Source organism: Amphimedon queenslandica, unplaced genomic scaffold, assembly GCF_000090795.2.
Source record: "Amphimedon queenslandica unplaced genomic scaffold, v1.1 AMPQUscaffold_13307, whole genome shotgun sequence".
Taxonomy (NCBI): domain Eukaryota; kingdom Metazoa; phylum Porifera; class Demospongiae; order Haplosclerida; family Niphatidae; genus Amphimedon; species Amphimedon queenslandica.
In genome coordinates, this window is record NW_003546457.1 from 137,478 (window position 1) to 149,405 (window position 11,928).

General features: G+C 34.7%; 3 protein-coding genes across 4 annotated transcripts; 1 reads left to right on the plus strand and 2 right to left on the minus strand.

Annotated features, from left to right (window-relative positions):
• Window position 1: 1 nt before the first annotated feature.
• On the minus strand, window positions 2-2,911 carry LOC100631409 (calcium/calmodulin-dependent 3',5'-cyclic nucleotide phosphodiesterase 1B-like). Of its 2 annotated transcripts, none has more exons than XM_011406846.2 (14): window positions 2,824-2,911; window positions 2,562-2,766; window positions 2,375-2,506; window positions 2,156-2,311; window positions 1,906-1,963; window positions 1,736-1,855; window positions 1,542-1,682; window positions 1,389-1,489; window positions 1,258-1,339; window positions 1,061-1,206; window positions 813-951; window positions 682-763; window positions 243-404; window positions 2-194 (listed from the first exon to the last, which is right to left on the minus strand). In XM_011406846.2, exons 1-14 carry the CDS (start codon window positions 2,879-2,881, stop codon window positions 118-120), a joined length of 1,659 nt encoding a protein of 552 aa, XP_011405148.2. In that variant the 5' UTR covers window positions 2,882-2,911; the 3' UTR covers window positions 2-117. The 2 variants fall into 2 exon arrangements, with proteins under 2 accessions (XP_011405148.2, XP_019854284.1); XM_019998725.1 differs by having other exon boundaries at window positions 2,562-2,781; window positions 2,824-2,909.
• Window positions 2,912-2,969: 58 nt separating this feature from the next.
• Window positions 2,970-5,585, minus strand: LOC100640548 (NEDD8-conjugating enzyme UBE2F-like). The gene is made up of 8 exons (XM_003387959.3): window positions 5,385-5,585; window positions 5,306-5,335; window positions 5,120-5,253; window positions 4,989-5,059; window positions 4,883-4,940; window positions 4,043-4,075; window positions 3,419-3,481; window positions 2,970-3,134 (listed from the first exon to the last, which is right to left on the minus strand). The coding sequence occupies exons 1-8, from the start codon at window positions 5,506-5,508 to the stop codon at window positions 3,084-3,086; spliced, it is 564 nt and encodes a 187-aa protein (XP_003388007.1). The 5' UTR covers window positions 5,509-5,585; the 3' UTR covers window positions 2,970-3,083.
• Window positions 5,586-5,645: 60 nt separating this feature from the next.
• On the plus strand, window positions 5,646-8,036 carry LOC109583397 (uncharacterized). Its single transcript, XM_019998722.1, has 4 exons — window positions 5,646-5,750; window positions 5,803-6,612; window positions 6,748-6,781; window positions 6,831-8,036. Exons 1-4 carry the CDS (start codon window positions 5,687-5,689, stop codon window positions 7,879-7,881), a joined length of 1,959 nt encoding a protein of 652 aa, XP_019854281.1. The 5' UTR covers window positions 5,646-5,686; the 3' UTR covers window positions 7,882-8,036.
• The last annotated feature ends 3,892 nt before the right edge of the window (window positions 8,037-11,928 follow it).

Here is an 11,928-nt window from a genome sequence, read left to right on the forward strand (position 1 = left end):
TGGGATATAGACATTTTCATTTAGTCAATAAGTAATAGTTATAGCATAGATCAAACAAAAAGTATACAACATAATGATAAAATGATTAGAGACAAAACAACGATTATGAAATATAGATTAAGTTGATGATAAAGTCCCATTTAAAACAGTTGGTTTGTCCTCTGATTTTTCAGTACTCTCAGTAAGCTTTTCATCTATGGAAAAAACTTGATGCTATTGTAGCAATGACTAACGATCAATACCTTTCTCTTTGCATTTCTTGTCCCACTTGTTATAGTTAGTTTTAATGTGGTCGTCCCACACTCTGAAACCTTCAGTATTATGAATATCTCTTTTATCAAAAGTAAAGGCAAGTAGATCACCCAACACCTCGAAAGATGGTCGTATAATGAAATCAATAAAACCTAAAAGTTTTTGACAATAATAATAATAATAATAATAATCTGATAGTCATGATATTACAGGGTTCTGCCTAAAATAAAATTAGAGGTGGTGGGGACTAATAATTGTTCCTTTAAAATTTATATACACCATACTAGTAGACTACAATATCATGCTTTATGTATGGTTATTAGTATTAATTGGATGGTTGGTCTAAGTGATGAACTGGTTGGTTCATCTGTTAAGGTGGTTGTCCCGACCACCATAGGCAGAACTATGTGATAAGTATTAGATCTATACCTTTTTGGGATTCTGGCACAACTGTAGTAGCTCTATCACAAAGAGGAGAACAAAGCAAACCAAGTTCCTGTTCCTTGTCACCCTATCAATGCAATATCCTAATGCAATAAAAGGATTTAGAATGTCTCAACCTGTCTAAAGAACTCCTCTTGAATCCTCTCTGTCCATTGATGGTGCATAGCCCATTCCTTCCCTGGATGGGATATGTCAGCAATGTGTAGGATTAGACAAAGAAGGCTGGACTTCTCACTGTTTTGTAACTGACACCATCTGTGACATATAGTGTGTGTGTGTGTGTGTGTGTGTGTGTGTGTGTGTGTGTGTGTGTGTGGTTAGTATTATGATTACATAAAAGGAGTAATCTGCTAGGTTTACTAACCCATCAGATGATGAAAGTAATCTCTTCATGTGCTTCAGTTGAGCAAAGTGTTTAGACATGTCTGTAGCGAGTACCATCTCAATGGTCAGTGTACGTACTTGTGTAAACTGCTCAGTGGTTAGGTTTCTGAATATATTGACTTCCATCTAGTTATTATTTATAAAAAATATATTTATCATGAAACAATGCTAACGGACCTCTTTTAATATTGTAAAGGCTCTGTTTAAGTGATAATTCTCAAGAATGGACTGATCATTGTAGCACAATGATAATTCAGATCTAGAAAATTAGATTATTATCCATCATAAATGACATATTACTCCCACACCTTGTGTGGACATGAAAGCTGTTGGTGGTTCCAGTGTGCTCCAGATCATGTATAATGGCAGAAAAAAGTAAAGCAAGTATTTCTAGCTTTGAAAGCCACTCCTAATTCAAGAGATATTTAAAAAAATCACACTGGGTGGTTCTGCTTGCATACTTCAAGTTTAGCTAGCTTAATGAATGAGTGAACTGTCTGAACCACATCAGCAGCATGAGTGCAGTTATGATACGGATTGCCGTGCAGTTGATATCCATTTTCAACTCTTGTTAAGAATGCTTCAAAAGTTGCCGAAGGAATCTACAAACACGATAATTGTACTATGATTAGTGATAAAAATACTTTCGGAAAACCTTAAATTCTCTCAAAAGCTCGTGACGAGTGAATAATTCATAAGAGATGTGCTTTAATGGGTGAACATCAGTTAGTTTCTCTAATTTAAAGATATCACAATTCCAGCCATCTAATTGCCTCTATCACAGAAAGGTGTAATTCAATCAACAGCTACAATCAGCTCACTTACATGGAATAGATCTGCAACACCAGGTGGATAGACTAAATGATGAGTCTCTGCCATTTTCCTATAATGCAAGAGACAGTTTTTGAGTCAGTCCTGTTTACCATTCATTAATAGCAACAACTGCCAATTTACATGTTGCAGTAATGAATTTACATGTAGTTTGGGTACTTCCTAAATACTCAACCAGAGTTTCCACAATATTACAATATAGCATATTAAATGCAACATAAAACACATGCATAATTATACATACCCAAAGTACTGTCCAACAATGATAGTGCCGACAACAGCTTTAAATGTTGGTTTAGGACGCGATACTTCAGAATACAGTGTCTCTCTTGATGTGAACGTTGATGCAAGCCATGCTCTTACTTCATCATGAGGTACAAGATCCTGCAGATCCGCATCACTACAATGATGAATAATAATTATGATAATAATTCTATTTTATTGTTTACTAGATAACACATACATCTCATTCATTGGAGAATTCTTGTTTGCAATAGTTGATAGAATATCAATTGCATACGTAAGAGAACTGTTCATATACTTCTTGTCTGGTAATTCATCGTCTCTCTCTAGGAGTGTTATCAATTCTCTAAGTCTAGCATAATTATAGGACTTGCTAAAGTGATGGTTATAAATCAGGATTGGCTCACCTTCCAACAGCAGTTACAACTGAATTGGACTCAGTACCAGTTAAGCTTCCTCTTGGTCGCATCGAGACCTGTGATGGCCTGTTAGTAATTCTCCTGATATCACAGAGGACATCGCCATTGGACAACTCTTCGTGGATCCTTTTCTGCTCTTCTTCTTCCTCCAGACATGCTTCCTTGCTTCTCACACTCAGCGCCGCATTATTCCCTTTACGAGAAATACCTATCTAAAGCAATGGAACTGGCGGAAAGTGGATCCGGCTACCTTCATTCCCTAGAGGTATGACTGTTCTTCTCCTGTTGGTACTCACTTTTACACCCATGTATAAAAAAATGTCCTTTGCTCTTCTGTGACTTTCTAGTCTAAACCGCGGATCGACCAGATCAAAAACTGGGAGTGGCTAATCAAAATAATGCATGTGACTCATTACAGAACACAAATAAAATTAATAAATGAACATAATGTATAAACACAATGAGAAGTTATTCTGTGAGATATAATAATAATCATCATCGATGACATTCTTAGTTTGCATAAAGATGGACAAACTGCTGTACTTTTCTTGCAAAAGATACCTACAAAAAGTAAAAATTATTATATTGAATGATGAACTATCAATGATATTCTTTATAACCTAATGATAATGACCTTAACTACTATGAATTGATTCAGGATACATTTAAATTTATGCTACAATGCTTAACATATGGCCAGGCATGCCAATTGCCAATCATTGGTGATGCTTGAATACATGTACATGTACATTATAATTTTGATATTGTCATATTAGTTCATACATGTACTTGTGCTCTTAATGTCAACATTAGAGTGAATTCACAAGCTAATAGAAATAACTAACTTTGTCCTTCTGATAATGCTTTGCTGCTTCTAAGTTAAGTGGATCATCAAAGTTGAGAAGATCCTAGAATTAGAAATACTGTAGTTACAGTGGTACTGTGCATGGGGAAGGACTCTACACATTATATACACGTACATGTATATGATGCACATGTACATGTACATGTACCGTATAGCGTCAAATTTTCGTGGGTGAAAATTTTCGTGATTTCATACATTTTTGCTTTCCAGTAAATTTTCGTTAAAAAATTTTCGTGATTTAAATAAAATTTTGTGATGATTAAAACCACTCCTATCCATGTGGCCGCGCGCTAGTAGCTAGCCTTCCAGCTGGACTTGGAGAAGAAGCAACATGAGTGGTAGCATTATTCGATATTAATTCCCTTCGTGTATCCGTGGCTATCACGTATACCAAGAAAGGTGGGCTCCCTTTATAGGAGAGACTCTTAGCTGTGCAGCCTGTGCCCGAGAAACAAATAAAAGGCGTGATGGGACACGCCCACATTTATATCAAAATTAAATTTCGTGAAAAATATTTTCGTGATTGTCCATTCAGTCATGAAAATCACGAAAATTTTCAACCACGAAAATTTGACGCTATACGGTATATGCATATTATACTTACTGAAAAGAGTGAGTTCAATCCTAATACCACATCCTAAATAAAAATACAATATATCATTGTGGATCATACAATTAGTACATGTACACTAAGCATTACTAATTCACTATGATTTATGGGGTTGATTATCAGGATTATAATGTTTACTATTACAATATCAGCGGCCTACTTGATGTGTGTGACTGTGAGTAAAAAATGTTTGTGAGTAACACCAAGAGTAATATAATTAATAATGATTAGTCACAAAGAGGTGTCTATATGCATGATCAAACTCATTCCAGACACATATTATCATCTGTCACAGTTTACATTGCATACACACAGAGTTTCCTGTTTTCATTAATTATAGGCATTATATTTTAAATTTAGTGGTTCTTACAGAAGTACAGAAGTACATATACATGTACATTTTCATAGTGAAGCTTGTAGGTATTAAGACACAAAACAACTGAGCAAGGAAACACTAACCCTACCACAATAAACTGGCAAGAAGGAAACAACTAATTAAAAAAATTATTTTGGCAAAAACAATAATATTTTATCAAGCTAAAAATTGATATTCCTAACAGACCAAAAAGAGACTGTTACAGTAAGTGATTGCCTAATAAAGTTTTTATATTAAAAATGAACAGGTGCATGTCTGCATCACACAACATACTGCTTCTTTTTACAGGGAAGACCCAGTGACGCTCGCTATTACATAATACTGATAGTAAAATACACAGACTTGTGTCTGCATCAGTACAATAATAATAACTACAATAAACAATAATTTATTATGCTTATCAAGCACTCATACTACCATGCATTGTGTACATAATGTACTAATATGCCCACTCATACCTTTAGTCTTCTTGCTGGTGACCAACCAGTGCCATCAATGGAAGTCTCTCTTAAAATACTGAAAATAAATACACGCTAATCATTAGCATTAGTGTAATTATCATACCTTAAGCACACGTCGCCTGTTTCATTAATGTTTGGATGCCATAGTCTTGTTAGACATATCACTGAAGGTGGCTATAAGATAATAATAATAATAAAATATACTATAATTAATATTATAATTTTAAATGTTACTTTAATATTGTATTCGGGAGGTACAGTCACTTCAAATGTGAAACGTCCATTCTTCCAATAGCCTTCATCCGGCTCTATTACAATTTGAAACTGTCTAAGATTATCAGGATTGTCAAATTTGAGAGTACAGGATTCTAACAAAGACAGGGACTTAAACTTAAATCATTTCAATACACTTTTACTTACTTGGTAGGACGTCTCCTAACTCACTGGCCTCTACAATAATGATCTCAACACTAATGCTACATTGGAATTCATTACTAACCTGCAGTCAGTATCTGTGACCGAAAAGATTGTCGTCGTTTTAGCTCTTTTCCTCCACTAGTTCTGTCTTCCTTCTCTTCTCTCTGAGCAGCCTGTTCAGCTAGCTTCTTTCGAATGGTGATCATGGCTGGTCATCAGAGAGAGAGAAAGAGAGATTCACGCACTGACACTGAAAGTCTGAAAGACAATCCAGAATAGTTTGATTTTACAGGACGCACTTCGTTTAATAAAAACTATTCCGGTATCATTGATTGTTTATATAAAGCACTATTATTCCCAGCAGTGAATACCATTTACAGTCCAATGGAAAAGCTATCATTTCTATTTCTCATTATATTAAACTGTGGCATTGGCTGGAGTATTGAAGGTTAGAATTAAATATTATCATTAATAATCATAATGGTCATTTCTATGAATAGGATGCAGGTTTTGTTATACCAAGCTACCCAATGCTACACTTGGATGTGATCCTTATTTATCAGTTAATAGGTCTATTTCTTTAATATGTGCCATTGAGAGACCTGATTCTGCTAGTCTTGATATTAAGTGGTTTTTCCAAGGTTCTGACTCCACAAATGCAACACAAATCAGTTCAGATTCAAATCACACAATTACAGTCAACAGTACAGAAACCTCACACCAATCGGTAATGGCCCAGTCCACGCTTACTATTACACCATTCTCTGTTGGACAGTATTGGTGTCAAGCATTTAATGGTAGCAATGGTTTGGGAAAGATTCAAAGATTGGAGATTTTTGATGATTATGAAAGATTAGATCTAGAACCCTGTACTGTTCCAATAGCTGAGTCTGTGCATAAGTGCAATGATATAATTGAAAATGGTGACTTTTATTCTGTCTGTCCTATTTTATCAGTTAGTAGTAGTAGCAGCATTTTAACTACTTCAACGGCTTATATTGAAAGCACTACTAGTTTATTATATTTGTCATCATTGACTTTTAGTTCTAGTGTATTTGATGATATGCCTCCTTTAAGTACTGTATTTTTATCATCAAGTACTACATACACAGTGAAAACATCATCATACTTAGTAAATCCACCTCCATCAAATTTACCTATTGATCCAAAGCCAAGAGGTTCTTTTCACATATGGGTCTACGTGCTAGGAGGACTGATTGGAGTTCTTGTTATTCTTATAATAGTGCTCTCTCTCATCTGTATCGGATTATGCCTGACGAAACCAAAAGGGAAACACACAGCAGATAGACGTAAGTGCAAACAATGTGCAAACAATTATTGCTATAGAACTCGTGAGCGGGAAAGTGTAGAATTATGTAGCTACTTGTTGATTGAGCATTAATTAAATCTATAAAATTATTGCATTAATCTTGATATCCCAACAGGACAAAGGACAAATGATCACTGCACTAGAAGGGAGTAAGTTATTACATTAGAGAATACAGTCATTGAATTAACATTACATTAGGTCAGAAGAGATTACTAATATGCAGCGTCCACCAACTGCAATGACTGATTTAATACCGTTGAGCCCATTACCACGCGAACTGGACAACCCATCTTCACTTTACGATGCACTGGATCAAGATTATGAAGACTTAGATGAACAAAATGATACAGACTTGGCTACAAAGCCACCGGCTCGATATCACGAACAAGGACCATCTATTGGAACAAGTACTATCTTACGCTCTCATCCTCCTCTCCAACAAACTTACTCTGAAATTGGAGCTGTAGGAGAATCTACACATCCACCACATCTTCCTTCTTTGACTGGTTACGGGAAACTGGATCACTCACGACCGCGACAAAACTATTATCCAAAAAAGGACTCGCCGCTTTTGTCTGGCTATCGTAAATTAGAACATGTGCAGAATGAGTTCAGAGCCACTACACTACCCCAGCAGTCTGGCTATGCTAATATTGATGTTCCTGGGACTGTACAAGGGGGACACATGCGATCAATATCCTTACCTAACAGCGAATATAGCAATTTGAATCAGTCTCGAAGTAGCTCCGAGCCTAATACCCCTTTTTGTGAACGGCCTATGAGAAAGCGTTATGCTAATTTTGAAATAATAGAAGCGAATAGTATTGATGGAATGGATGATACAAGAGAGTCGTCTGATGACTACCATATGCTGTCTGATGCCACTGCTGAGCAAGTACAAGAAGAGTATGAGTATCTCCCTTCGTGTGACGATGAACTACACGATTTGGAACGTAGTCCTGAAGGATTGCATCTTTCCTTGGGAAAAGAGCATATTCATAATCAGCTCCTTGGTTCTCTTAGTAAGGATCCGTTAGCTGAGAAGATATCTGTTGCATCTTCTCAAAGTAGTGCCGATTTTACTGGGCCGTTCTTTTTTCCTCATATGGCGACACAGTTTGATGAAGCAATAAGTCCAGACAGCAGTGATGCTCATCATTTGTATAAACCACTAGATGTATCTACAATGGACCCAGAGAAAAGCTACGCTATGATCAGTGTCCAAAAACTCGGACCAACTAACCACTAAGCTATATATTGTGAGTGCTTTTAGCAATTATTATTAATTTGTAGCATATTTCAGTTTTGTTATCATTTTTTGTATTTTAATCCGCCTTTGTTTTATTAAATTAAATTAGAGAAATTACAAATAATGATATCTATTTAATTCAATTTAGTGTGCAATGCTTAGATCTATAACTACATACAGTCTAGTCATCTGAATTATTTTTGTGAACATGGCAGCAGTGGTTACTTTAGAATCTTAATCTGTTGCTTGTTAGGGTGTATCATACCTTGTTATCATGTCACCAGCTTACAATCTGTGGGGAAATCAAATTTGACAGAGTGTACAATTAGTGAAGTCTTTCATCATCAATGTTTGTTAGGGTACAGACACTTTTAAGAAGTACAAGACTGCTAATAGTCGAACAATACCACAAACAACAGCATATGCCTTGTTAATAATAAATATTACTTTGTTCATGCCAAATGGTCTAGAAAGTAGAAATATAATTATAATACTGTATAGATTTGATTACAGCATAGTGTAAACAAATTGACTTTTATGTATAGCTTGCCCTTGTTTTTATTACTTTTTTGCAAGTTTGCTCTAGAATTCTACTCAATCTTGTTTTCTTTTAAAATTTAATGTAGTTAGTACAAAATTTTTGACCAAATTTTGCCAAAAATAAAAAGTAGAGAATTCTCCATTTAAAAAATTTTCCCTGATACATATATATGTTCTCATAGAATGTTGCGTATTAAGTTTGAACATAATTTGGATTTTTTTACAAATTTTAAAAGTTGCTACAAAATTTGGCCAAAGTCCCTGTACTATTTGAAGTGGGGAGAATCTTACTTAGTAACTCTACCACATTACTAATAGTAAAGGATCTTTGGCCAAATTTTGCTAAAAATAAAAAGAAGAAAATTCTACTATTTCCTATACTATACATGTACTTATGTTGCATAGAAAGTTTGAGCTGATTTCATTCACATTTTGATTTTTCAATGAATTTTTTAAGTTGTTAAAAATTTTACAAAACATTAGTGTTGTTGTAGTTCCTTGGTACTAGAACTAAATCAATTCTAGTACTGCCTTTTTTTCATAGTTCTAGTTCCAAGAACTAGAACTAGTACTATTTTTACAACCAATGTAAGAACTAGAACTAAACTAGAACTAGCTTATACAAGACTTGTAGTACTAGAACTAAACTGGAACTAAACTTTGCCAGAGTCTCAGTACTAGAACTAAACTGGAACTAAAAGTACATTCTCTTGTGGTACTAGAACTAGTTTGGAACTAGAATTGTAGAACAATATTAGTTGACAAAGAAGGTACTAATTTGTCAGTGAAATATTTTAGTACATAACAAAGACTGAATAGCAAATAATGTATGAATTTGTTACTTAGACATAGATTATAATGCATAAGTATATCAATAGACTTTTGAATACTTGTTCAGTTTAAAGCTAAGCAGTTAAAGCATGACAGCAGAAGCAAAAAGAAGCAGTATTAAGAAATTATTTCCAATTAGAACTAAGCTTCTTAAACTCTATTGTCAGAACAAGTACAAGAACTATAACTTAGCTCTAGAACTAGAACAATAGCTAAAATTTATTGAAATCTAGTTCTAGAACTAGTACTAGAACTAACTTTATCAAACTATAGCTCCAGAACTAGTACTAGAACTAAACTTTATCAAACTCTAGTTCCAGAACTAGTACTAGAACTAAACTTTATCAAACTCTAGTTCCAGAACTAGTACTAGAACTAAACTTTATCAAACTCTAGTTCCAGAACTAGTACTAGAACTAAACTTTATCAAACTCTAGTTCCGGAACTAGTACTGGAACTAAATTTTATCAAACTCTAGTTCCAGAACTAGTACTAGAACTATATAAAATTATGGTACTACAACAACACTACAAAACATATACATAATACATAGAATAATGAAGGAATAAGGACATTAATGGTCTAAAGACAACCCTAGCCATTTTGCACACTTATTTTAATTACTGTGAATAAAATAACCTAAATTTGAAATAATGGGCAAGCTGCTAATGATATTGATCCTGATTGTAAACTGAAAATAAAATTACATGGATGCATGCATGCATGCACTCACTGAGATACAAAACTTATGTGTGTATGGTTCATGCACATAGTTTGTTACAGTACGTAAACATGTTATTGTTTTGAATCACCATGTCTTGTGACTTGTCAAGACTTTATCTACGTAAAAGAAAACTGTGTAATTTCAGTGTCAAAAAATAACGATAAATGGCATTGTCAGTATTATTGGTGACTATAGTCTTCTTGTTGAGTGTCAGTGAAGTTATTAGTGAATGTCCACCTTCCTCAGGTAAGACACTGGATGTGTATAATAACAGCTGTATAGGTTTTTATAGGTATCTACCTGATGCATGATGGAAACTGTTATACTAATGGATCATATTTTACAGACAGCAGTATCAGGCCAACTCCTTTAGAGTGTGTATTACCTGGTGCTACTCTGGAAGATGGAGAATGGATTGGTCCTTATGGAACAGTTCCTTGTGATGGTGGTCACATTCAAAACATTCAATGTACCAATGGATCAGGTGCCAACCTCAGTGTTCACATAAATCCAGCTAATGGCTTTCTTGGGGTACCTGGTGATGGCTGGTACAAGTGTTGTCTACCCACTAATTGTTCAGATCCTAACACTAACATCATCTTTGTTAATATATTCAGTAAGAGGAGACTATAATCACTTACTGATGCAATAAATTTTTATTTGTAGGATATGCACAGATAGAATCATTTACTGTTGCTGATCTTCCTTCTGATATGACAGTATATCCTCAGAAATACAAACTGAATTGTGTTAAAACTGGATTTCACCAATATCATATTACAATGAGCATTGGTAGTACTTCACTAGCTAGCTACTATCATTGCAATGATATTAATCATCCTTATTTATGTCCTGGAACTGTGTTAGTTAGTAGTACTTACACAGTAAGATATACTGTTACTATTACATGGGATGGAATGACTGTCAGTAGTGGATCAATCAGTCAATCAACCACTGGAGATCAAATGTATCAATGCTGGCCAGTAGATAATCCTAATGGTAATGTAAACAGAATATGTACTTTAACTATAAAAGGTAATGTCAAAAAATCCTAATAACGATACCAATATTAGTACCAGCAACTGCTCTCTCTTCTCTTACTGAAGTCAGCAAGACAGCTACCACTATCACTGTCAGTTGGACTGCACTTGATTCATCTGATGCTGATGGATATGTAGTCAATGTCACTAGTGACACAGACACTATGCAGACAGTACAGGTGGAGGGAAGTAGTAATAATACAATCACACTGAATGGACTGAGAGGAGGAACAACTTATAGCATCACAGTCAAAGCCTATCAACAATTACTGGGACCTGCTAGTACAATCAGTGTACAGACCTTACCAGGTATTGCTACTGTACCTTTTAATGTACTATTAACATTGTTGATGTAATTCTAGTTATTAATTCAATCAATTGGACACTAGTCTCATCCATTACACAACTCAATAACACTCAATATCGTATTGATTGTCTCACAACTACTGATATAAATCCTTCAACTGATGTTTACTGGTTAGTGAATGGAGTGATGAAGAGTAACTCAATGTATACATCAATTGATGTCCTGACATACAACAACACACTACTGGTATATCCTGATCCACTGGGAGTGTCAGTTAATGTTACCTGTATAGCAATGATTGGAGGAGTCAACTACAGTCAATCTGTGATATTACATGGTATGATTATTTAATGTATTTCAATTACAAGATTAAAAACAACACAGTTCATTTTCAAATTGCTAAATCCCAAATAAATAATAATTATAATTAAACAATGATTTTGAATACTTAAGTATTCATAATCTTTCCTGTGAATGACGTTTCCAATTTATAATGATATTCATTGGGATACCGTAAATAGAAAATTTTTCAGGCCGCCATTGTGGAGGTATTGCTGCACCATAGCTGCACTGTTTCCAATGGAGCTCGATAACTTTCTGCCGTT

Excerpts from the sequence above, each read along its gene's own strand:
- LOC109583397 (XM_019998722.1), top strand. The coding sequence starts at position 5,687 with ATGGAAAAGCTATCATTTCTATTTCTCATTATATTAAACTGTGGCATT. Across the intron at positions 5,751-5,802 it reads CATTGGCTGGAGTATTGAAG|GATGCAGGTTTTGTTATACC; the intron begins GTTAGAATTAAA and ends TTCTATGAATAG. Across the intron at positions 6,782-6,830 it reads GATCACTGCACTAGAAGGGA|GTCAGAAGAGATTACTAATA; the intron begins GTAAGTTATTAC and ends ACATTACATTAG.
- LOC100631409 (XM_019998725.1), bottom strand. The coding sequence starts at position 2,881 with ATGGGTGTAAAAGTGAGTACCAACAGGAGAAGAACAGTCATACCTCTA. Across the intron at positions 2,507-2,561 it reads GTTGTAACTGCTGTTGGAAG|ACTTAGAGAATTGATAACAC; the intron begins GTGAGCCAATCC and ends TAATTATGCTAG. Across the intron at positions 1,340-1,388 it reads AGCTTTCATGTCCACACAAG|ATCTGAATTATCATTGTGCT; the intron begins GTGTGGGAGTAA and ends CTAATTTTCTAG.
- LOC100640548 (XM_003387959.3), bottom strand. The coding sequence starts at position 5,508 with ATGATCACCATTCGAAAGAAGCTAGCTGAACAGGCTGCTCAGAGAGAA. Across the intron at positions 5,336-5,384 it reads GTCACAGATACTGACTGCAG|AGGCCAGTGAGTTAGGAGAC; the intron begins GTTAGTAATGAA and ends TCATTATTGTAG. Across the intron at positions 4,941-4,988 it reads ACAGGCGACGTGTGCTTAAG|TATTTTAAGAGAGACTTCCA; the intron begins GTATGATAATTA and ends ATTTATTTTCAG.